The sequence below is a fragment of the Brachyistius frenatus genome, unplaced genomic scaffold, assembly GCF_029030835.1.
Source record: "Brachyistius frenatus isolate BFR_SWC_R1_liver_20210118 unplaced genomic scaffold, ASM2903083v1 Contig_26, whole genome shotgun sequence".
Classification (NCBI taxonomy): domain Eukaryota; kingdom Metazoa; phylum Chordata; class Actinopteri; family Embiotocidae; genus Brachyistius; species Brachyistius frenatus.
In genome coordinates, this window is record NW_027210625.1 from 4,688,150 (window position 1) to 4,711,503 (window position 23,354).

Consider the following 23,354-nt stretch of genomic DNA (forward strand, 5'->3'; position numbering starts at 1 on the left):
AATCCTAAAATCCTAAGAATCCTAAGAGTTAACAGTAGAAAGAAACCCTGGAAAACAGATGAAAAGATGGAAACAAGGAAAATAACCTAATTGGTGGAAAGCTGGGATAACAATGGGCTTTAAGAAAAGAACAAATATGACTTCTATTACTGTTACTGTGAGGCATGACCGAGACACAGCAGAGGAGGACACATGCTTTTTAAGATGTTTATAATGTCGGGGAAATCTTATCATGAGTCTGTTTACATGCACCATAACACTCCAATAAGGTACATAGCTTTCTTCAATGAACTGTGAGCCATGTGCTGATCAATAAATGTTCATTAAAAGATTGTAAAGCACAAAATGCAAATTCCAAACACATACATTATAAAAGACAATAATCACACAATTCATTCCTATATGAGCAAAATGCAGCCTACAAATGTTGAATTGTCAAACAAGCTCCAATAATCACTCGATGGTTAAATTAATTAATCAACAACATCCCTATTGAATTTCAGACACTGGATCCTCTCTACTGTTGTTTATCTCACAAAATAATCATTTCAGTAATCTGGAGTTACGAGGATGCATGTAAACAGAGAGTTTGCAATAAAAGCACGCACGTCAAACCAAATGGTTGTTTCAAAAGGGAGACAGGAAAGAAGACAGATGGAGGACCACATCATTAGAAAAAAAAATGTAAAAAATAAAACTACAAAGCGAATGATGTCATGATGATATCACACATCTATGGATGGGGAAGGGGATACGTACTTTCAGCAGCTAGCAGTCCTAGAGACGCAACGGCAGAAGAAAAACACCAGCAAAGAAAGGGAGGCTGAGATTAGAGGAGGTTTACAGCAACTACAGAGTTTCACACCTCAAAAGTGAGAGAATAAAAGAAAGAAAGAAGGGAGGGAATAAGGAGTCGGAGGGACGGCAGGGTGAAGAGGAAAAGGAGGCAGAGGGGAAATCAAGAAAAGAACAGCAACAGAGAGAGAAAACCAGCAAAAGCAGCCAAATATGAATAATCTGCCGAGTTGTTGGAGTAATCGACTACACTCCAGTCAAGACGATGACCGGCAACATGTCTGGGGCCCTACGAGTGCAAAAATACACCAGGAAGCATGACCAACAGACTGCCAGCCTCAGCAGAAAGGACGAGCAAATATGTCTGCAGTATATAAAAGGAAAGCAGGAAAAACCGAGCTCATTCTTCCATCCGCTGTCTTTTTTTCCTATTCTTTATAACACACCACATGCTGATTACGAATGGCAGGTACGGCCTGCAGTCGTCTTCATCAAAGGAAGTGAAAGTCAGAGGCTGAGACAGGGAAGTGATGCTGTTGAGAAACATCTATCTTCATTTAAAACCAGGGGAAGTTAGGACACGGACAGCTGGCTGCCACATTAAGACACCGGAATAGAAACTACAAGATCAGAACTGAGCTAGAAAGTGAATTTCCTGTTTGTTGTCCTGTGGTGCATAAACCTGTTGTTATGTTTCATCTCTGACCTAACATGACAGACTGGATATTTATATGCTGGGGGAACCAAATAGATATCACTATTTATTGGGCTTTATGTTGTTTTATACATGAATTGAGCGTGTGTGTTTACTTGTTTTGGTTGTTTATTTTAACAGGCTCAAGCTAGTCAATGCCTCTCTCCGTTTCAAACACATTTAGACTGAAGCAGGATCAGGATGGTGTTGTGCTGTGGGATTTACCTGAGGAGGTGGGGTCATCTGAGAAGTCGTGGAGCTCCTCGGGAGGGTCGCCATAATAGGAATTGAACTTGTGGCTGGAAACAGCAGCCAGCACTGCACCCTGGGATACAGAGAAGGGATAACATAGTTCATTATGTTGGTATATGCAGCTTTTAGGGAACGAGCCCGTTCAAAATCTCAGAAAACATCTGCCACCAAAATGATGTGAGTCATTAGAAACAGCTGCACTGCGGAGGAAGTGTTAGTTTTATTACTAATGTCATGTTTGCATCACTCTGAAGATGTGAGTGTAACATCAGCGCTGTTTGACCTTCAGCTTCCTCCTGGCGTTGAACTTCCTCAGCTGCTCCACCGTCTCAGGCAGGTGGATCTTGTAGGCATACCTGTCCCTCTCCTGCAGTTGTCGAAACAATAGACACAGAGGGGGGATATATAAGTACACACACACACACACACACACACACACACACACACACACACACACACACACACACACACACACACACACACACACACACACACACACACACACACACACACACACAAAGACACACAGGAAAGCAGAGTTGTGGCTCTGAGCAGAAGTAAGTGTGTTTGAGTCAGCATCAGGCAGGCTCTTGATTTAAAGGTGACTTTGAGCTGCCAAATAGCCACATCACATTTAACTTTTACTTGGTTTTTAAATCTTACACATGATCACAAAAAGTGGATTTTCAAATACAACATCTGAAGTGAGAGCTCTTAACATGCACTAAATCTACTCACTATATTTTCACACAAGCAGTAGCGTGTGTGTGTGTGTGTGTGTGTGTGCGTGTGTGTGTGTGTGTGTGTGAGTGAGTGATCTTGCCTTCAGCCAGGGGTGGTTGAGGGCCTCGTAAACGGTGATTCTCTCAGCGGGGTCCAGCATCAGCATGCGTCTCACCAGGTCCTTCGCGCTCTCCGAGATGTGGGCCCATTGGCGTGGGTTCATCTGGACACACACACACACACACACACACACACACACACACACACACACACACACACACACACACACACACACACACACACACACACACACACACACACACACAAAATTACACACTGTTTTTGCCCTCATCAACTGGCTGAAAGGAAAATTAAACCTAACTGTGTGCAGCATAAATAAAGCTACATTATTATTTCACTGTCTCCAATTTTAAAACCAAGCTGCAGTGTTGTTTTGTATTGTTCAGACTTATTATTTCTACCTGTTATTATGGGTTTAGATTTTTCTAAATAATATCGCATAGAGAACGCAGCAGCAGCTTGATGGAGGACCCCACAGTGTCGTCTATCACGCGGCCTGCTGTGACTGTATCTGCCACAGATTAGTGCACCGAGCAGGAAATTCATCGTCTGCTGAAAAACTGACAATTTAACTGAGCAGGATTTCCTGTTGATACTGTCGCTTTATTTATCCCGTCTCACTGCTGACTGGCCGGCTGCCAGGAGAGACGAAGACAACAGGAGGACAGAATATGTTTGGCTGCAAAACTTCATTACTGATGCAAAAGACTTTGTCTCATTCGGTCTCATCCGTCAGCTTTACAGGACAAATTTTCCATTCAAATGAATGGGAAAATATTAACATCACACAGTTGTAGTTCAGAAGTGATGTTGCGGACACACTGTTAGTTCATGGAACAATCATCTACTACCTTGTATTTCCCCTTAATGATGGCCTCGAACAAGCGCTCCTTGGTGCCGTAGAAAGGCAAGCAGCCGGACAGCAGGATGAAGAGGATGACTCCGCATCCCCACACATCCACCGGTTTGCCGTACGGCTCCCGCTTGACGACCTCCGGGGCCATGAAGTGAGGAGTGCCGACTCGACCTGGAGACGGCGGGCAGAGAGAGAACATTTCACAGTGATTAGCTGCTCAGTGGAGTGAGTGGAAATGAAAAGTGGAGTCGCTGGTGGAGCCAACTGATGTATAGAACTGTAATGATGAGTTGATTAATCAATAAGGAGATCAACAGAATATTTATCGCCAGATGCTTTGACAATCGATTAATCGTTTTGAGGAATTTCTTTATGAAAACAATAATCAATTAATAGTTTTAAGGAATTCTGAAATGAAAAAAATTATGAATTATTGGCTTTGAGGAATTTTGTAATGCATGAATGAATTTTGAACAAATATTCATTTTAGTTTTAGTTTAATCTCTTTTTTTTTTACCCGGGTAAATGTTTGGTCTACAAAATGCAAGAAAACTGTAAGAATTGTTGGGATATTTTTAGTATAATAAATATATTTAACAATGCTGTGCAGTTAATTGAATAATCCCTTTATATATAAACTTACTCCAATTTTATTTGAATATGAAGTTTGTTCTTTTTTTGGTCGTTTCCTGTTTAATGACGTCTCTAAAAGCGGCTCGTTCTTTTTGAGGCGGCAGAAAGAGGAAGCGTATCTCTCCACCCACTGGGACAGTGGCGAAGTACACAACGCACACTACCGAGAATTCATGGTATCTGATTCGCCTAATCACCGTGTCTTTGGACTGTGGGAACAAACTGCAGCTGCTGGAGGAAACATGCATCATTACATCTGAAATATTGCTCATCATTGTTGCAAGTCATTCATTTCTGAGTCTGAACCACAGAGAATAAAAGCCAGTTTGTGGAACTTTAAATAAGGATAATCACAATGTGTTCATGAAACCATTGTCCAAATTTGTAATTAACTAATTCCCCATCCCTTGTTTTTGTTTGTTTAATTTCCAGTGTGTGTGTATGTGCAGTGTGAAGGCATGTGAGAGTGTTTTCTCCGTTCTCTGAGGTCTTACTGTACCTCCAGCTACTAGACCAGACTCTCCCAGCTGGATCGCCACTCCAAAACCTCCCAGCTTCACCGGAGCAGAGTTCTCCTTCGAGGCCAGCAGCACACAGTGAGGCTGCAGAGGAATAAAAGATTCATGGCAGACAGTGAAGACACGTTTAAAAGTAGATTTATAGTCAGGTTAAATGAGGGAGAATTCCCAGTCAACCTTCATTCATGTTCTTATCAAACTAAAAGAAAACACTGCACAAACTATCAGATGTGATGACTTCTTTTTTATTGACACATAAAAAAAACTGTTGGTTGCAGATTACGGTCACTGTGCAGAGCATTGCTTGCTGTTTTCTGTGCAAAAGTGCACAGAAAACAGAAGGCTCACCAACAATGTTGAATTGCTGGTGAACCTCAGTTTCGTAATGACAAGACAACTCGAGCATCTGTTACCACAACTGAATTATGATGCTTATTCATGTGACAACAGGCAAGATATGAATTTCTGTATGATTTTCTCAAAGGTCAAAATGTTGCCCTCATAGCTTGTGTGGTGAATGCAATTCCACCAATGAAGAACGATTAGATGCAATTTACTAAATAAAAGTGTTTTTCATCTGCAAATAGCAATGATGATGCAGAAGTGTTAATGCTAGAAAACTGATTGTTTTGAATGAAGTAGGCAGTTTCCAAAGAAAGACTACTACCATATATGGTAATGAATGTACCTGTCCTGTACTTTCACATACAGCTTAAGTGTGAAAAGTGTTACAGAGTCTATTATCTCCTGATAATATAAGATGAATATAACAGGACAGGTAATAAAATATATGTTGTTGTTTTTTTACAACAGGTAGCTCAGTAAACAACAAAGATATCAATTTTACACAGAAAATAACATCTATCCGACATGCACCATGGATTAGATTGATGTGCATACACAATACAATGTCATCTAAAGAAATAATTTCAGTCTGAATGTAGCATTCTGACCAATTTCTGTAATTTAATTCTGAGCTGTACTGAGAAGAGTTGCATGACAGAGGCTCAGGAACAGAGTGTGATGGAAGTGGTGGTGGGCTCACTTCCTGTCATTTTCACACGTCTCGTAACTGGGGTATTGAGGGGCGTGGAGAATGTTTACTGAAACGGTGAAAGATTAGAGAGACGCAGTGAGAGAGAAAACGAGAGGCAGGAGGGAAGAGGAACAGCAGACTAAGCTGTCATATCTGTGGAGACGCTGAGAGAAAAAGCTTTGCAGTGAAGACGGAGAGGACAAAGACGGATACGGAGAAAAGACAGAACGGAGAGCTGGGAGGAGGACTGGGAAGAGCAGACGTGGTGAGGAAGATGTGACTGCAAGATAAATGATTCATTCAGAGACCGCAGAGAAAGGTGAAGATAACAAAAGAAGAGTGTTCAGGACAAGGACAGCAGCTTTATCATATATGCAACTAAAAGCACGTTTACCCAACAGGTGCTGCTTCCTGCACTTCAAGTTTGATGGAGGAAAACGTACAGATTCCCACACAGCTTAACTCCAGCTGCGCTGAATCTCTTTGGGAGGAATACTAATGGTGAGTGTTCTGCCGTAATCCAAACATCTGTGTGCAGCAGTCAGAGCAGGGCTTCGTGTGAGCGCCCGAGTATGAGTGTGAACACTTGTGGAACGAAACTCACATCTGCAAGGCTCCACTCTAATACTGTGAAATTGGGATTTATGTGTCAAAGAGGCATGAAATTTTCAATTAGTCATGACTGCATCTCTCACGCAAAAAAAAACCAGAATTCAAGTTGAGTCAAATTTGTTTCTGGAGCTTTTATTTTGAAGGGCAATATACCTTTTTTCATAAAATTAAGATGAGTTACTATAATCTCCACTTTATAGTGAGAGGATGATCACGTTTGACCTTTAAAGCTACCTCATAGCATATAGTCATAAAATACCCTGCTGCAGGTGGACATCCTGAACACTATTTTTGTTTGCCTCTAATTTTTGCTGTTTAAGATCTGCTCATTCAGTGACAGTGTTTTTTTTTTCTTTCTTACAGCCTAAAGTTTAGCACCCCTGAAGACGTCAATTCTTCGACAGTATGACCACACTCGCTTCCACCTCTTCTTTCACATCAACTCTTTCCGCCTCGTTTAACTCCTGTCTTTCTATCGCCACTTCGTCGCTCCCTGTTTCTATGTCGCCATTCCTATCAGCCACCTCTCTTCCTCTTTCCTCCACCTCAGCAGTCAGCCCAAACCAGACTGTGTGTTTATTAAATGACACGGCCCTCCGCCTGCCGCTGGCGGTCATCTACACCCTCTTCTTCATCTTGGGGCTTGTAGGTAACCTCTTCGCTCTCTGGGTCTTCCTCTACCTCCACTCGACCCGCAACTCGGTGCGGGTGTTCCTCATAAACTGCGCGGTAGCTGATCTGGTCTTGCTGGCGTGTCTGCCCTTCAGGGTGTTCTACCACGTTAATGGGAACCAGTGGGTGCTGGGATCCGTCGCATGCAAGTTGGTGGGGAATTTATTCTACATGAACATGTACATCAGCATCACGTTGCTGGGCTTCATCAGCCTGGACAGATATCTGAGGCTGAGGGGGAAAGGCCGAGCTCGGAAAGGCATGGGGATTAGGCTGTGGGGGCGGAGCCAGCCGTGCAGCTGGGTGGCGTGCGGGGCTCTGTGGGGTCTGTCACTGCTGGGGCTGGTGCCCATGATCGCCACGGCAGAGGACAAAGAAAACATCACCCAATGCTTCCAGTACAAGCAGAGACGCATCGCCAAAGGGAAAGCCTACTTCAATGCAGTGCTGGTGGCGCTGTTCTGGCTCGTCTTCGTCATGCTCGTGGTCTCCTACGCCAAGATCGCCTCCCAGCTGCTGCGGGTGTCGCGGGACAATCCGGACCTTCCCAACGCACACAGATACCAGCGAACCGCCAAGAAGTCCTTCTTTGTCCTGTTTCTGTTCACCGTCTGCTTCGGACCATACCACGCCTTCCGCCCCGTCTACATCCTCTCCCAGCTCAGCGGATCGGCACCGTGTGACTACCTTCGCCTGATGGACCGCACCAACGAAGTGATGCTGCTATTGTCTGCCTTCAACAGCTGCTTGGATCCCGTCATGTACTTTCTTTTGTCCGGCTCTGTGCGCAAAGCAGCCCTGCAAGCACTTGGACAGAGATTTGCAAACCGCTTCCTCTCCCTAAATGATGCAACATCCAATAGCTCAACGACGGAGTTCAGACGGCCATCGATGCCGATGGCTTTACCCAACACTAACATCCCTTCGCTCACACCCAGGACCAGTATCTGTGTCATGAACTCCATGTTGCACCGCACCGGAGTGACCTCGCTTCAATCTGCAGACCACCACTGATCACAAGTTTGTCTGACTGCAAGTCACGTAAGCATGAACATTGAAAAAATAAATGTTTAACATAAGTTGGAGTTAGTTGATCCTGTGTAAAACCAAGCAAAGTATTTCTATTCATTCTTTTATTAAAAAAATTAAATATGTTTTTAACTACCGAGTTATTCTTGCTGCCTTTTTATTTTAGAGTATATTTATTGTTCATGTTTAGAGCTTTATGCTAGTTCCATGCTTTAATGTTTCACAAATGATAAACTGAGTGCATCTAAACAATGAAAACATTTTAGAACATTATTTTGAAAAATCTTTTTGTAGTATTTTATTTTAAATATGTAAAAAAAAAAAAAGGGTGCAGATACAAACCTGAATACCAAACCGACCCTGAGAAGCACAAAGGAGCTCAGTCTGCTAAGATAACACATACACCACATACACCACGTACAGCACAATGAGTGCTAGGTTTAATCAATCACTGCACATCTATCACTTTAACTTGGACTGAAAACCTATTAAGACTCTTTCTAAATTGTCCTGATTGTGTTAAAACCTTCCATCTGCCACTCCGAGTGAGTTCATAACTACTTTTTCACCCAGGATTGACAGACCACTACACACAGCTTTTAGTTTTATGCCACAAAGCAGGTTGTACTGAAATCTTTGGGTGGTCAAGGGGGGCTGGTTCAGGACCCCTCCATCTGCTCTGCTTGTGTCTGTCACTTGTGATCTATAGCTAATCCTCCAGCAACCTAATCTGGCTACGGGAGTTCCTAACAAATCTGGACGGCTGCTTGTGATACAACTAGCATGGATCTGGCTAAAGTTTGCAAAGAACTTGGAGGAAGTTAGAGTGAAAACAAGTTTGTTCTGTAGAAGGCTGTGGTTAACTGTGTCATGATTTTGACCTTTGTCTCCCCACAGAAAGCAGAGGTTAACATCTTCTCAGTAACTTCAGACTCTGAGACATAAGCATATTCCCCATCATCGTCATGAAAAGGTTTAATGTCTGTTTGAGGTCTTACCTTTACATCACGATGAATCACGTTGTTGTCGTGGCAATACCGGAGCGCCTCCAAAATCTGCCTCATGTAATGACTGGACGGACAGAAAGCAGAAACAGACAAGAAGGTGATCATTCAGGACATCCACACGTTGTTTATTTCAACCTTTATTAATATTTAAAATGTTTCGCCAACACTTCCCACATTGCGTGTCCTACCTGGCCACAGCTTCGCTGTAGACAAACCCAGCGTCAGCTCTCTTTACGATTTCAAAACACAGGTCTGCTCCATCCATACTGAGAAAGAGGAGGAAAGAAATGAGTCACAATTAGGTGTCTACTAATGACAGGTAATAGTTTACACAAGAACAGATGAACCAGCAACTCACAAAACACTCTTTAAAACATAAAATATAAACATTTATCCACCAGGGAGCAATTTTATGACCTGCTGTCACTTGCATAAACACAGGCAGTGTATTTTTATTGTAACGCTATCAGCCTCGACAATCCCTGAGGAGGTTTACAGGAAGATACAGATTTACAGCATAAAATCCACAGAGGAAACTAATTAACCAGCCAAGTTAATTCAGATAATTAGATTTACAACAAAGGCCCGGTAGGAAGTGCAGAGCTCCCCCTCGAATGTGCAATCTCCTGTGGATATATATTTTTTTGTATCCCTATAAAAAATTTAAAAAAAGATCTCTCAAATTCACTGGGATTTTGTTGCAGTTTGTCCTGTAAAGGCCTGTCATTTCTGCACTTGTCATTCAATCAATTTCTTCTATTCTAGACCATGAAAAAAATCAGACTACTATAGATATAAATGTATAAGGGTTATAAAAGTTATTGAAAGGATCTCTTAAATGATTCATCTCCACCATTAATACTTGGTATGATGCCACGGCTCACATATAGAGTACATATTTAAATATACATTTCTGTAAACCTACATGACACTAATGTCTTCTATCTGAGCTTCAACACCATACCTATCACACTTATTTTTGTTTCCATCAAAGACACTAATAAGTCTGCAACCATCAAAACGAGGGGGGCGAGTAGTGTTGGCGACAGGGTGTGAAATTACCAGCAACAGCCATCTGCCAACTTTTGATGAAAATTTGTCTGTGGCTGTTTATTTGTCGACTTTCTAGGTGCCTAAGTGAGTAAGCACAAAGCATCTTGACCTAGTTTTTTTTACTGAAATACTATTGAGCAAAAAGTTATTTGTGAGGTGGGACTGATCGGCAGCTGTGGTGGTTTACAGGAAAAAAAAATAACATACAATCAAACAAACTGCTGTCACACTTACAATTCAAAAACCATGTAGAGCATGCCATCGGAGCTGTAGGTCTCCAGCAGCTCCACGATGTGAGGGTGTTTGAGCATGTGGCAAATGCTGGCCTCTCGCTTCAGATCTGACAAACAGGAATTAGACAATTAGTATTTCAGTGTAATCCTAGTTCTAGGTTTTAAGGGAAGGTGTTAATTCTCAAATGTAAGCCAAAACGTGGCCGTGCTATTGCTTTAGTGGCTTTAATCCACAATTTAAAAGCACATATGGAGCTAAACTGAGAAAAAAAAAAAAAAAAAAGGTGCTGTGAGGCGGAAGAAACAAACTTAGATTCTGTACTCAGTGTTCATGCTTTCAAATAGTGTGAGCTTCCTCTACTGGGTCGTTTAAGGAGTTTATGAGCTCAGTAGCATCGATAGTTGATAGGTAGATTCTTTATTGTCATTGTATATGAATGCATAACAAAAATGGGTTTGGCAGCAGTCGTCTTAGCAGCATAAAAATAAATTGAGGTTAACAAATAGATGAAATTTAAAAAATAAAATAAAATATACATGTCTCTGTACAAAAACTATAAACAGTAAAAACATTATTGCACTTTTCTGTAGATATTTCCATAATAGTGTAGTTATTGTTTTGCAAAAAGCTAAATGACACATTATTTTCCCAGTTATGAACACATGAGGTGGTAAAATCTTTACGCCCAAACATTTTGTGGCACAAAATCGTGTTAGAGACATACTAACTGAATAAGTTCCCCGACAACAAATACAGTCTGAGCACAATTTATTTTTTGAGGGCTTTAATGCTTTTTTTCTGAGTACTACATTAAATTTTACCTTTATTTTCATGTTTATCTTCACTGACAGGTAGAGAGATAGAAAGACGAACATACACCAAACAAACACACCAAACATGCTCATTTGCGGTGGAGTCGTGCTTGGTTTAATCCTCTCTCGTGTCCCTTGGTGACGGGTTAAGGGGATGAAAAGAGGGCCATCCACGCCACCCTCCTCCTTTCACACCTCAACACACCTGCTACGTCTCGACCTCACCACCAGGGGGAGGTGCGGAGCGTTTAATTTGCAGAGAGGGATCCCCCTTCTTGTCAGACACAGAGAGTTTTCACATGTTGGGCTGACACATAAACGAGCAAACAAGCTGGTCTCCACAAAAAAAGGAGACGCAACACCAGATGTGGCTCGATGAGAATACCTTTTTAATTACACATCTAAATGCACATCTGGCTCTCTCGACAACATCATCCCCTCTCATTATCACTATATCTGAAAACACACTGCAGATACAATTAGTACGTGACTCGGTGGCTCCTTTTAGGCTTTGACTGCCTCATTAACTAAAACAATACTGAAGGCAAGATGCTCTGCAGATTAGTGGACGTCCGTCCCTCTTTAAAGAAAAGGAAATACACTCTACTGAGCAAACTGAAGAACAACTGGCAATACAAGAGCTGGAGACAGAGACTGCTGAAGCAAGCTGACAGACATAATGTGCTGTTGTTGGGCTCCTCAGTCCATAAAAACCTCATTTACACACTCCACTCCCCATCTGCAAGTCTACTGATCCTTGTGTGTGTGTGTGTGTGTGTGTGTGTGTGTGTGTGTGTGTGTGTGTGTGTGTGTGTGTGTGTGTGTGTGTGTGTGTGTGTGTGTGTGTGTGTGTGTGTGTGTGTGTGTGTGCTCTTTGTTTCGTGACAGACCAGTATCATTATGCAACAGAGAGAAATGACACTGTGTCCCCACTACACAGAGCCCCCATTCTCTGGTCCCCTTTCGCTGCCATTATTTCCCCCTCCTCTTAACGCTCATTCTCGCCCGCCTCATCGAGCGTGTGTTCTCGAACTTAAACAATGCCTCCCTGTGTCCGCACGGCAACAAGGAAACCACTCAGACAGAGGGAGGGAGCCGGAGAGGTCTGGAACAGCCTCAATGAAACCAATGGGGCCAATTCCAAATCAATTTGTACATGGAGGGCTCGGCTTTGCGATGTAATGCTAAATAATTTTATTTTGAAGTTATGACAGGCGCAAACTATCATTGCCACAGAAATCACAGTGAAAAGTCAAAACTGCTTGGTCATGCACTGGTGTTAAAGACTCTCTAGGGAACTGAAAAATTATGTTTCCAATATTTTTATCATCTACATCTAACTAATAATACTGCAAATCATATTCTCCCTCAAATTCAACATCTCTAAAGCTTTAATGGTAACTTTCTCACTTCTTCACTCTGCACATTCATCCCTGTTAAACTGTACAAATTCAGACATACACTCTATTAGATTTCACTCAATACTCACTAATCCCTCATGATGCTATTAATCTCTTATTTGTCCAACTCTCATTCTGTACGTTCTCACACAAATACATAACTACAAATGTTTGTTCGCCCAGCTTATAGCTCGGCCCGTTCTGCAGTTCTGTCTCCTTTTCATTCACATTTATGCTGACGCAGATTCTTTCTTAATAAACTCAGGTATGTGGTCTCAAGAAAGCACTTTGCAAATCTGTCCGCACTCCAGCTCGCTGCCTTGACTTTTTTTTTCCAACACAGTCACTTTTATTCTAACCTTGAATAAAACTTTCACTGTGATTCACTCTTTGACGATTCATACAGATGTACATGAATATTCACGTCATATTTAAAACTATCAAGAATTCAGTTTATGAGAGTGAGTGTTAATGGTTGCTCTATTTTTTCAATATTGCATATTCTTGGCCACATGGGATACTTCAAGTAGAATATATAATATAACACGGGATACAGAATAATGTACACGTGGTAACCTATAGACTGCTTTAACTTGTGCGTCAATGGTAATGGATGGGGCCAAATTCATCCTATAATCAGCCTCAAACTGACGTCATTATGACTGTAAAGGCACAATTATTATAGAGATAAAATGATTTGTCAATTAATTAGTTGACTGAGAAAATAAATCAACAAAAACCTGAACAATTCATTAATTGTTTAAGTCATTTTCAGGCATTTTTCATCAATTTCTGACATTTAACTGAATAAAAATAATCATAGGATTGACTGATAATGAAAATGGTCGCCCTATTTCTATAGTAAAGTCGGTTGTGTATAGCACACAGCCTCTTCTGAATGTATTATTGACACTAACAGCAATGAAAATTTACATTACAAATAGACCTTTAACCCTGCCCTCAATTTCAGAAAAAGAGAAAACAAGATCCGATACAACGAGAGGAGAGCAAATCCTCACATTTGTGAAATGAGCTGCTTAGTGCTTTACAGAATGTAAAAAAATTCAATGCATTTCGAAAGTCTCTATAACAATCGGAAGTAAGGACTTCTACGTCCTTCTGGACACTCTCATCACTACATCTACTGCTGGCAAGCTAAACGTTACCATTCCTGTTGCAGCTGACCACAGGGTGAAACATGCACGTGTATCCAGAGACTACCAACATTCCTTCAAATATTTCTGAGGTACAAAAAATAAAAAAAAATTAACTTTAATGTCAGTGCTTTATACTTCCAGGGGTATAAATTTAGCACCAAAATGATCTGGTTTAGGAAACACTGGTGTAAATCTCCTTTTATTTTCCTCCTTTCTCCTCCCTGGGGTCATTTCCTGGTCTTGCTGTTATTGGCTGCCTGGCTAATCTCTGACTGGGCCTCACAGATGGCACATAGTGAATGCCAAGACTACCACCACCACCAACACACACACACGCCTATGATCTTTGTCTCATTCTCTCCTTTTTTTAAAAAAATTTCTCCTCTTCGACACACAGCCCTCAGCATGACAAAGCACCAAACAACACGGCATGCAGTATCTCGCACATATTCAGCCTAAATGACACACAAGCACATAAACAAGCACACACATACAGCTCCAACATATTACTCATCTGGGTGCAGTATGTGTGACATTATGCCTCATATATTTATGCATAAGAATACAATTATAGACTCTATGTGGGCCCCGGTGTTTGATATCTGAGCCAAACGGTACTATTTGAAGATTATTTCTGTTTGTTTTAACCCAAAAAGAAGCAGGTGGGTGAGGTTTGCATAACGGCACAGAAAACAGTTCATTTATTCAGTTATTTCCATGTTTGAAAAAAGACAGAACTAAGTCTATTAGAAAGTGTGAGTCTGTGTGAGTGACAACATCCCAGATAAGTACGCTCCCTTGTCCTAATTTCTCCTGACCCCACCCATCTGCTGCTCACAGTGAACAACAACAAAAAAGGATTTATCTGCAGCCACAGGTCAGATCAGGCCTGCCGTGTTTCTCACCTTCTGTGCTTAGGCCAGGGCTGGAGGTGAAGCTGGCCACGTCCACGATCTTCACAGCAAACTGCTGGCCGGTGTCCCTGTTGATGCATCGCCTCACCACGCTGAAGGGACCCCTGCAACACACACACACACACACACACACACACACGGTTAGTCACAGACAACTGCAAAACCACATAAGCACAAATCTCTCTGTGTTTGACATGATTTTTCAGATTCAGACACAGGAGTTCAGTTAGCATAACACATGCACACACAATCATGGACAGACACCAGCCTTGTGCAATGGGCAGACACAAGGCTGCTCCCGAGAATATTCTGGATTTACAGTGGGTGGTTAGCAACGCTTGGTAGCCTCCATGCCCGTGCCAGTGGGAATTACAGAGCAGTGTGGTGCAGCGCAGCTGTAAAAGCTAAAATAAAAGCTTTATTATAGAGACCTGTGCAAGGGAGACCTACCCTGCACGGTTTATTTCTGGGCAAAGGAGGTGGCAGATTTTGCATATTTGTGTTTCCCAATATAGCTGCACTGGAGCTGCCATATGGAAGCTATAAGGCCTGTCGAAGAACATCATGCCGCATCCCTTCTGTCAATGTGGAATAATTTTTCAGACACAGAGTAAAAAGGTTTTAGATCATTTAAGTATTGCAGTTGAAAGAATATATATATATATATATATATATTTACATTTATTTGTTATCATCTGTCCCATGTGCTGAACATCAGGTCTTGGTTGATTACAGAACAGACAAAATGCAATGAGGTTTTATTCTTTTTTTAATGTGTATTTCTGTTCAAATTTCTCTTCATTTCATGAACATAAAAACAGTTATATGAAGGAAACACAACTGAATAGTATTTTAATAAATAACATCTCAGTGGAACTTTTTCAAACTTAATTTGGGACACATGATAGTCATCTGAAGCTGGGTTGTTAGGCACCGCGCTAACAACAGATCCTTCATGGTACGATAGGAAGCAGTCAATTGTCTTGGAAATGCACAAAAACATTCAATACATTTGACACGTTTTCCCTTTGCATCCTTTTCTCCTGACCCAAGTGCTGCTTTCCCCATCTTCTGCAAATGGAGCAACCCGTCTTTCCTGACACTGTCATCTGGCTGTGGTTTACCGGGCCTCCTCTTCCTTGTTGAAATGTACTCTTCCATCTTGTCAGCCTTTTGACTGGTCATCTATGTACGGTTTTAAATAATCATGGAGATCAGTCTCCTCCACAACAGGTTTGAACCTTAACTGAGAAAGAAAGGAGAGTTGGAAATTTAATGCACTTTTAGAAAATATATTATGTATTGTATAATTCAACAGAGTCAATAGTTTGCCAAATATATATTTTAACTGATTGTATATCGTACATTTACTTTGTATGTGTAAATTCAATGAAAAAGGCTCATTTCACTTTTTAAACACTGTAATAACTCTAAACTTCAGAGCCCTAGCTTCCACAGTGCTTCTTATCCATAATGGACGATGGTGTCGTCACTGTCTCCCTGCTCAGTCTGCTCGAAAGCTAATGTGTCCTCCACTGAGCTTTCACCTTCCTGCTCTATTGTCTGGCCCTCCTCCACCTCGTCTCCTGACAGCTCTGACTTTTAGTCCACGGTTGAGTACAATCTTCTCCACCTCACTCAGCCCTGTACTTGCACACTTCTGAAATCTTATTAAATGAGAGTTAAGACTCTCATATTTGAGAAAAATGTGATTATTAGCAACAGAAACATAAAATCTGCAAAAAAAAATTGTATCACTTACCTCCCTTGGCACCATAAAATGTGGAAGTTGACTGCCATTTTGGAGAGAAAGTCCATGTGCTCGGTTAGCCTCACCGCCACAACTGTAACGTCACTAAAAGCCCAGAATGTCCTCTATGCAGTACAGTGGGAATCAAATGGATTGCATAAGTAGCATAGCAAATAGCACAGCATAAATAAAAGGAACAAAACTTTGTCAGAGCAGTGGATTCAAACAGTTTGGGAAAATTACTTTTTCCAATTTGCTGTCACAAGTTAGGTCTGAATGACACAGTTGAATTGTCAAGTGTTGGATGTCACGGCGCCACAAATAATTTCTCAGACACCTTGAAAGACTGCTGTCCAAAAGCTTACAATCACTCAGTGAAAGCTACACAAACAATGCTTTTTCATTGGAAATTTGTATTCCCCCCCCCCCACCCAAGAACTATATGATCAGATATCTAAAGTAAGAAATATGGATTTTACTTGATGAATGACAAACTACTCATCACAAATCATCTTTGATTTCATCTCTGTTGAGTCACTAACAGATTAAATAGTACTCACATTAATCATTACAACACTGCTTCTGAAATAACACATTTTTGAGTGGACCGTGTGTTTCATTAGTCTCACAGATGTACAGTATATGCTAATTCTTTGTCATTATAGCAAAGCTCCCAACCATCACATTACATCACGTCTCCTGGCCCACTCAGAGGCGCAGACACACTCGCATACAAACACGCACCACTGCCATGTCACAGCTGTCTCTACATCTCCCAGGTCAGCAATCCTCAGAGATGTAATTAAAGCTAATGAAAACACATATAGCGCCCTGCTAATTTTTTTTTTTTTTACACGTGTTTCTTTGTCATTTCTGTAAAACAGTACATTTGCATTTGTGTTCATGGGCAGAGAAGTATAGTTTGGAAAAGTACTTAAGTGTCCGACGGTTTGAGTTGCCCTCGAACCTCCCGTGTCCTTACCGTATTGGTTGGTCAGGTGTCAATATGTTGCCAGCCAAGCAGAGAGAACTTTTTGGTAACCTATCGGGTTCTTTTAGGCGCGCGCGAAGCAGAGAAAGAGAAGCAGACGAGACGAGGGAAAGCTACAGATGGATTTAATGTACATTACAAGAAAATGTGTTTTATTGTTCGAGTTATGGTAAATGGTCTGTACTTGTATAGCGCTTTATCACCTTTCGGTCTCAAAGCGCTTTAACATGGTTTTCCCATTCACACACTAATGAGACAGATCACCATGCAGGGTGCTGCCATCAGGAGCACATTCACACACTGATGGTTCACCATCGGGAGCAACTCAGGGTTCAGTGTCTTGCTCAAGGACACTTAGGCATGTGGACAGGAGGAGCCGGGGATTGAACCACCAACCTTCCGATTAGTGTTCAACCCTCTCTACCGTCTGAGCCTCCTGCTGGACACAAGGGTTTGCAAAGACTGTTATCTACCGCTCTCTAAGTAACCGAGGAACAGCGAGTACTAACCGCACCTTTTCCTTGAGGATTTAGATGAGCGCCAACGTTATGGTACCATCACACTGACTATCAAATCCCGGGTATTATTGTGTTTTTTTATTATTATCTGTGGGTTTACTGTTTGTGTTGTAATAAATGTTGACTGTTTTTCATTCAATGTGTGTGGTTTAAATATTTATGTGTGAAAGGAATGTTATTTCAACGAAAGAAAGTGAGTTTGAACTCACAGTGACAATATAGCTTTATTTTAAGATAACCAGGCCTTTCTGCAACCTAGTCAGAGTCATGATTAAATTGTGCTATTGTAGACACATTCCTAAAAATCTATATTTCCCCGTAGACCCTCTCCAATTCACCTCCCGTGCAACAGAGGTATGATATAAAGACCCTGAACTACAATTGGAATAGAGAAGGTGGGCTACACACACACATACATACATACATACATAGAAAAAAGACCACTCACACATACAGCAAGACCCATTTGCTGGAGTAAAGTGGAGGCTATTAGCAGGCACTGCTTTGACTGAATTAGCAAATGAACTTGCCTGACGACGTCAGTGTCAAAGCTCCAGTCCAAGTGTCTGTGCGTGCTGTGAGTTTGGGAGCTAAAGCTGATTTGCTCTCACATTTGTCTCTCACATCTGCTGCAGTGATTAAGCCATAGAAACAAACGCGGGCGGCATGTGCACGCCGCGGGCCAAGAGGACTGTAAAACGCAACACTCTTCACCTCCCGAGTCCACAGGAATCCTGCTGATGCTCTGACAACCCCGCTGACCTTTGCCCTCCTGGGTTGATGTGCTGCAGCAGCTGTGTTTATCCATGATCGAGTGGGAGGTGTGGGGTGCTGCCTGAGTGCACGACGGAGCTTCCGACACCCCCCCGTCTAACACGGCAATCCTTTCAGATCTGTGTTTGACTGGTGAAGGTTTGGCCACAGGGATTCAAACGATACTAATGCATGTCAATAAAAGTCATTACCGCTGTTAATCAGTGAGGTCGGGTTCGGGGAAACCTGCCAGATATTATGCATCAACCTCATCTGTAATTTTGGATGTCAATTCATGGAGCTGCATGGAAAATCAATTCCCAGATCGGATTGTATATTACTGTGTTGCAAGAAAAAAAAAGGGGTTGAATCTGCTATTTAATTTAATAATTTAGAATGTAATTCATCTCATCATCTGGAATAAAAAAAAATTAAATGACCATTCAGCCATGTACAGTAACTCTTACAGAGCCATTAAAAAGGAGCCAGTAACTGTAAGAGAGAGAGACAGAGTATGTGCATGTGTGTATGGCTGTCTCTGTGAGGACCCGTTTGAGTTTTAGACCTTCGGAGTGAAAACATTTAGGGACAGTGAGGACATTTTGGGTGGTTTTCATCATCAAACACACCTTCAAAGAGCTACTTGAGGGCTCAGATTCATGGTTAAAATCAGGTTTAGGTTAGGAAAGGGCTAGAGGCACTGCATTATATCAATGAGTGTCCTCACAAAGACAGAAGTGCAGACGTTTGTGCACGTGTGTGTGTGTGTGTGTGTGTGTGTGTGTGTGTGTGTGTGTGTGTGTGTGTGTGTGTGTGTGTGTGTGTGTGTGTGTGTGTGTGTGTGTGTGTGTGTGTGTGTGTGTGTGTGTGTGTGTGTGTGTGTGAGAAGAAAGCAAAGAGGCCGCATGCCATACTGACATCATTGCAGCTGTGCTGAGTGGGCTCATACAAAACGCCCACACATGGCTCACATCCGACAGCAGCAGTCATCAAACATTAGCCCCGAGTGGGAATCTTTACAGAATGCTCCCTGGCTCATTTCAACTCTCTGCTCTGTGTAAATCAAAGACTGTATGCGAGGTACAGTTTTCACATCCATGCCGGCCTCCCCTCAGGTGTCTGTTTTTTTATTTTCTTTCCTAAACAGGGAGAGGACACATCTGTAGCTGCAGACTCCACATCACCAGCACGACTCTCCCGAGAGCAACAATCTTTGCTTGAAGCAGCATTTTGCTCTTTAGCTGTGGCCAGCAGTTAGTCTGTCCTAAAAACTTTGGACAAAAATGCACGAGCAGCTGCAAGATACAGAAACATCATTTGTATCAGGTTGGCTAACTACGGGTGCTGCTCAATCCTGGGTCTTATCCCCAGCCAGGTAAAATGCATCTCACCTGGTCTTCTCCAGATAAACGTTATCATCAGTGGCATACAGTAACAAGCCCACACTGGTCATTTTCTTCACACCAATATTTAGCTATAGTCCAAACAAAACATTGCCACTACAATTTATGATTATTGACCAAATGAAATCAGCAGTTAATACACAAAAATAATAATTATATTTCAGTTGTAAAGTCGAACTTGAAAATGAGTTTGTGGTGTTGCCTCTAGGTACACAGCTGACAAATGTTTCTTCATAAATTTCTTAAATTTATGTCTCGACAAGTGGATAATATAAATACATAATGGTGATTCCAGCAGGCGAACTCCAGGATAAGTGTTGTTTGACCTACTGCACAAACTGTGCTTAAAAGCAAAGCTGTTAATTTAACAAGTTCAACAAAGTTCAGTGCTGTTAATAGTCTGAGTATGTCTGAGCAACAATAATCTGGAGTGCTTCCTTATGCAAATTGGGGGAAACAAACCCTTTGAAAAATGTTCTGGGAAATTAGCATTCGGGTTGCAAAACTGAAATACACAGAAGAGATATCCTCGGGAGGTTTTAAAGATTTGGCAGAAAATCCTTTCCTCTACATAAGCCAGAGGAGGATCCAGGATTGTTTAAACCTCCCTGCAGAGTCTGGCCTTGTAGTCTGAAAGAGAGCCTCAACTTTACACCAGCCATTCACAACTATTGATCTGCTGCGTGTGGGCAGCTAAAAGTAGTACTGTATATACTATACATAGAAGTGATGGTTCAAAGACAATAAATATCCTCTAGGGGAAAAAAACCAACTACAATTACGACCTTGTATATCAGTATATATGTGTTACATATACCACAACCTGGCAGAAATATCACAGTATACATATTTCACTGTAAAAGCTGAACACAACATGAGAAGAACAGGATTTTATATTGACACAAAAATGACTGTCTCCATTTCTTCTCTCTACAGAATTGATGGTACAATGACACACTGAGTAATGTGACACCTTATTGATCCCGGCAGGAACTGCGGCAGTGTTTTGCTTCGGGGCACTGAAGTGGACGATAGCCAAGCCGGGGACTTGAACCCTGATCTCTCTGATCCCACTTACATACAAGAGAAAACAGAATACTAGAAAAGGTATGCTTCCAAAATCACTACAGATATGAATTAACACATCTCTGACACAATGACAACAAAAACACCCCCTATTAATCCTTCAAAGACTGAACTGTGGATGCTGTTGGATTGCCTTAAACTGTGTAGAGTTGTAATGAAGGATGACTCAGCGCTAAATGAGCCTCATGGGTGTAGCCTGGAAAATGTATTGGATTTGAAAGGATTAGTCAATTCAACAAAAAAATTAATCCCCAACAGCTTCAGTTATACCTTCTCTCATGTGAAGACCTGAAACTTCTCTATTTGTAGTTACTGTAAGAGTATTGTCTTTGGTTGGATCTATTCAACACGTGCGATAAGTGACAACTCAAATTTAACATTAATTACTTAACGTTTAGGCAATCCAAGGCAAATGCTAATAAAGGTTAAACAATTTGACCTCCCCGCAGCAGATTATTAGAATTATTAGATTTGTATGCAAAATATTGCATCTGTTTGGGGATCATTAGACCACTAAAAAACATAAAACAATCAATGAAAATTTGAGATTTAAATGTGGCCCAGGAAATTTAATTATCCAAATCTGAACAAGCCAGAGGACTGATCACTTCATTGGTTTGGAGTGAGTCGCACTTCCCAATATCCTTGGCTCTAATGAGCACCGCAGGGCTGAAATAAAGAGCACTGAGACTCCAATCGCGATTCTCAACAACTCAAGTCCTATTCAAACAGAATCATTACACGCACAAACCCACTAAATTGTCTCAGCGCTTCGTCAACATTTCAACTATGGCTGAAATATCAAAAACAGGCCTGTGGTTACTGCATCATGTTGACTACAAATGATGAGTACATAAAGAGCAGGCTGTTTCTTCCTTCGCCTGTTCAATAGCTCGTGTCATCTTTCACCCGAGTTCATCAAGTTAGAAGTTGAACTGACACCTGACCTGTCTGATCTTTCTCCATTGAAATAAGACTAACCACAGGGCAGCTCAGTGAACATTCACATGCATGAGCTGCCAAAATCAGACACGCGTGTCGTTATAGCGATGCTACGCAGACATGTGCAGCTCCGACTGTTGCCGTGCAACTATAAACCCCGATGAATCAGGGCGTCTGACTTGCAAAAAGTTCAAACATTTTGACTACTCAGTTCTTAACCCTCTGAACCCCGAGCAGTTTCTGTGGAATGTATTTATTTTTTTGTGCTCGTCACAATTTGACTCCCTGTGGGCTAATTTTTCACTGCACCAGCAAGTCCTGCACCTCTATGGGAACAGCGCAACTATGGCGAGAAGTAGGGAGAACTCAAAAATGGCTTTACTGCAGTTTAACAGTTATAATATCATAAATCATAAAATAAGAAAAAAAAAACCTAAGTTGAATATCTTTGATAATTTATTTTATACAAATTGATCAAAGATGGAATCTATATATACAGAATTTTTCCAAGTTCCTACAAGTATTACTTATACTGGAAATAAATCATAATCATATTGGATTATTTACACTTTTACAACCTCCACGAGCCTCTCTGCTCTCCATCCGCTCCTCTGAGCTCCAGCCTGCAGTTCAGTCGAACATATGCTGATGCTTTTTGTCACGTGACTGTTGGTCTCAGCAGAGCCATTCATGACTTCCTAGTTGTGCTGAGGAGAGCAGAATTTTTTTTTTTTTTTTTTTTTCTCACAAAATCTCAATTGTGCAAACGCTTCATTGGTTGCAAAGTTGAAAATGAGAAGTGTAGAAAAAAAAGAAGTGATTTTTATGAAATATCACTTCTTTAAGCAAAGATTTATAATTATTTTTTCCAGACAGAAGCGTTCGGTGCAGAGGATGGGTTCAAGGGCGGTCACAAATTTGAAAACCCGATAATAATTTCTATCTTTTCAGTTAGTTTCTGGCTATAATAAATGGTGTAATTTTGGAGTTAAAAAAAAAAATAAAAAAAATAAATATGTCCTTTGAAACCGTCAGCGGGGCTGCAGGATTCAGAGGGTTAAACCTTGCTGAGCTCTCAGCGCTGCAATAAAAGCAAACTCACATTTTTCCATCATAAATAATAACAATAAAGTAGTGAAAGGAGAGGTTCCTGGTAGACAAGGAGCACGGGTTGGTAATTCTGTGCACATTAACACAATGCCTTAAACACAATCAGAGACCCGAGTGATCACAGAGACTAGTTACATCTTTAAAAAGCTAATCAAGAAGGCACAATCACAGTGTCATAGAAATAAAAACTTTCCGAACTTACGAACCGTCTTTCAGTAGAAATCACGCTGAACATGGCTCTCGACACACTCCGTGTTTAGAGCAGACGATTATTGGACAGTGATGACGTTCCCTGTGCTCTCAACCCCACCCAGGCAGGCTGC

At 41.4% G+C, this 23,354-nt stretch overlaps 2 protein-coding genes across 20 annotated transcripts in view; one reads left to right on the forward strand and one right to left on the reverse strand.

The window, feature by feature from the left end:
- Positions 1-23,354, reverse strand: part of LOC138620828 (peripheral plasma membrane protein CASK-like) — a 39,436-nt gene that overhangs the window by 12,185 nt on the left and 3,897 nt on the right. For 9 of the 18 annotated variants that reach the window (XM_069698391.1, XM_069698390.1, XM_069698379.1 and 6 more), the window contains exons 2-11: positions 14,470-14,582; positions 10,196-10,301; positions 9,097-9,174; positions 8,900-8,972; positions 4,534-4,636; positions 3,394-3,572; positions 2,565-2,687; positions 2,025-2,108; positions 1,715-1,814; positions 760-777 (exon numbers count right to left, since the gene is read on the reverse strand). In XM_069698391.1, coding sequence (XP_069554492.1) covers positions 760-777; positions 1,715-1,814; positions 2,025-2,108; positions 2,565-2,687; positions 3,394-3,572; positions 4,534-4,636; positions 8,900-8,972; positions 9,097-9,174; positions 10,196-10,301; positions 14,470-14,582 — 977 coding nt within the window. The remainder of the gene's footprint in view (positions 1-759; positions 778-1,714; positions 1,815-2,024; positions 2,109-2,564; positions 2,688-3,393; positions 3,573-4,533; positions 4,637-8,899; positions 8,973-9,096; positions 9,175-10,195; positions 10,302-14,469; positions 14,583-23,354) is intronic. The other 9 variants (XM_069698395.1, XM_069698392.1, XM_069698385.1 and 6 more) reach the window with 3 other exon arrangements.
- On the forward strand, positions 5,688-8,040 carry LOC138620829 (probable G-protein coupled receptor 34). Of its 2 annotated transcripts, none has more exons than XM_069698399.1 (3): positions 5,688-5,907; positions 5,990-6,089; positions 6,564-8,040. In XM_069698399.1, the coding sequence occupies exon 3, from the start codon at positions 6,606-6,608 to the stop codon at positions 7,884-7,886; it is 1,281 nt and encodes a 426-aa protein (XP_069554500.1). In that variant the 5' UTR covers positions 5,688-5,907; positions 5,990-6,089; positions 6,564-6,605; the 3' UTR covers positions 7,887-8,040. The 2 variants fall into 2 exon arrangements, with proteins under 2 accessions (XP_069554500.1, XP_069554501.1); XM_069698400.1 differs by having other exon boundaries at positions 5,688-5,853.

Bases quoted from the DNA above. Each gene is read 5' to 3' on its own strand.
- LOC138620829 (XM_069698399.1), top strand. From the start codon at position 6,606: ATGACCACACTCGCTTCCACCTCTTCTTTCACATCAACTCTTTCCGCC.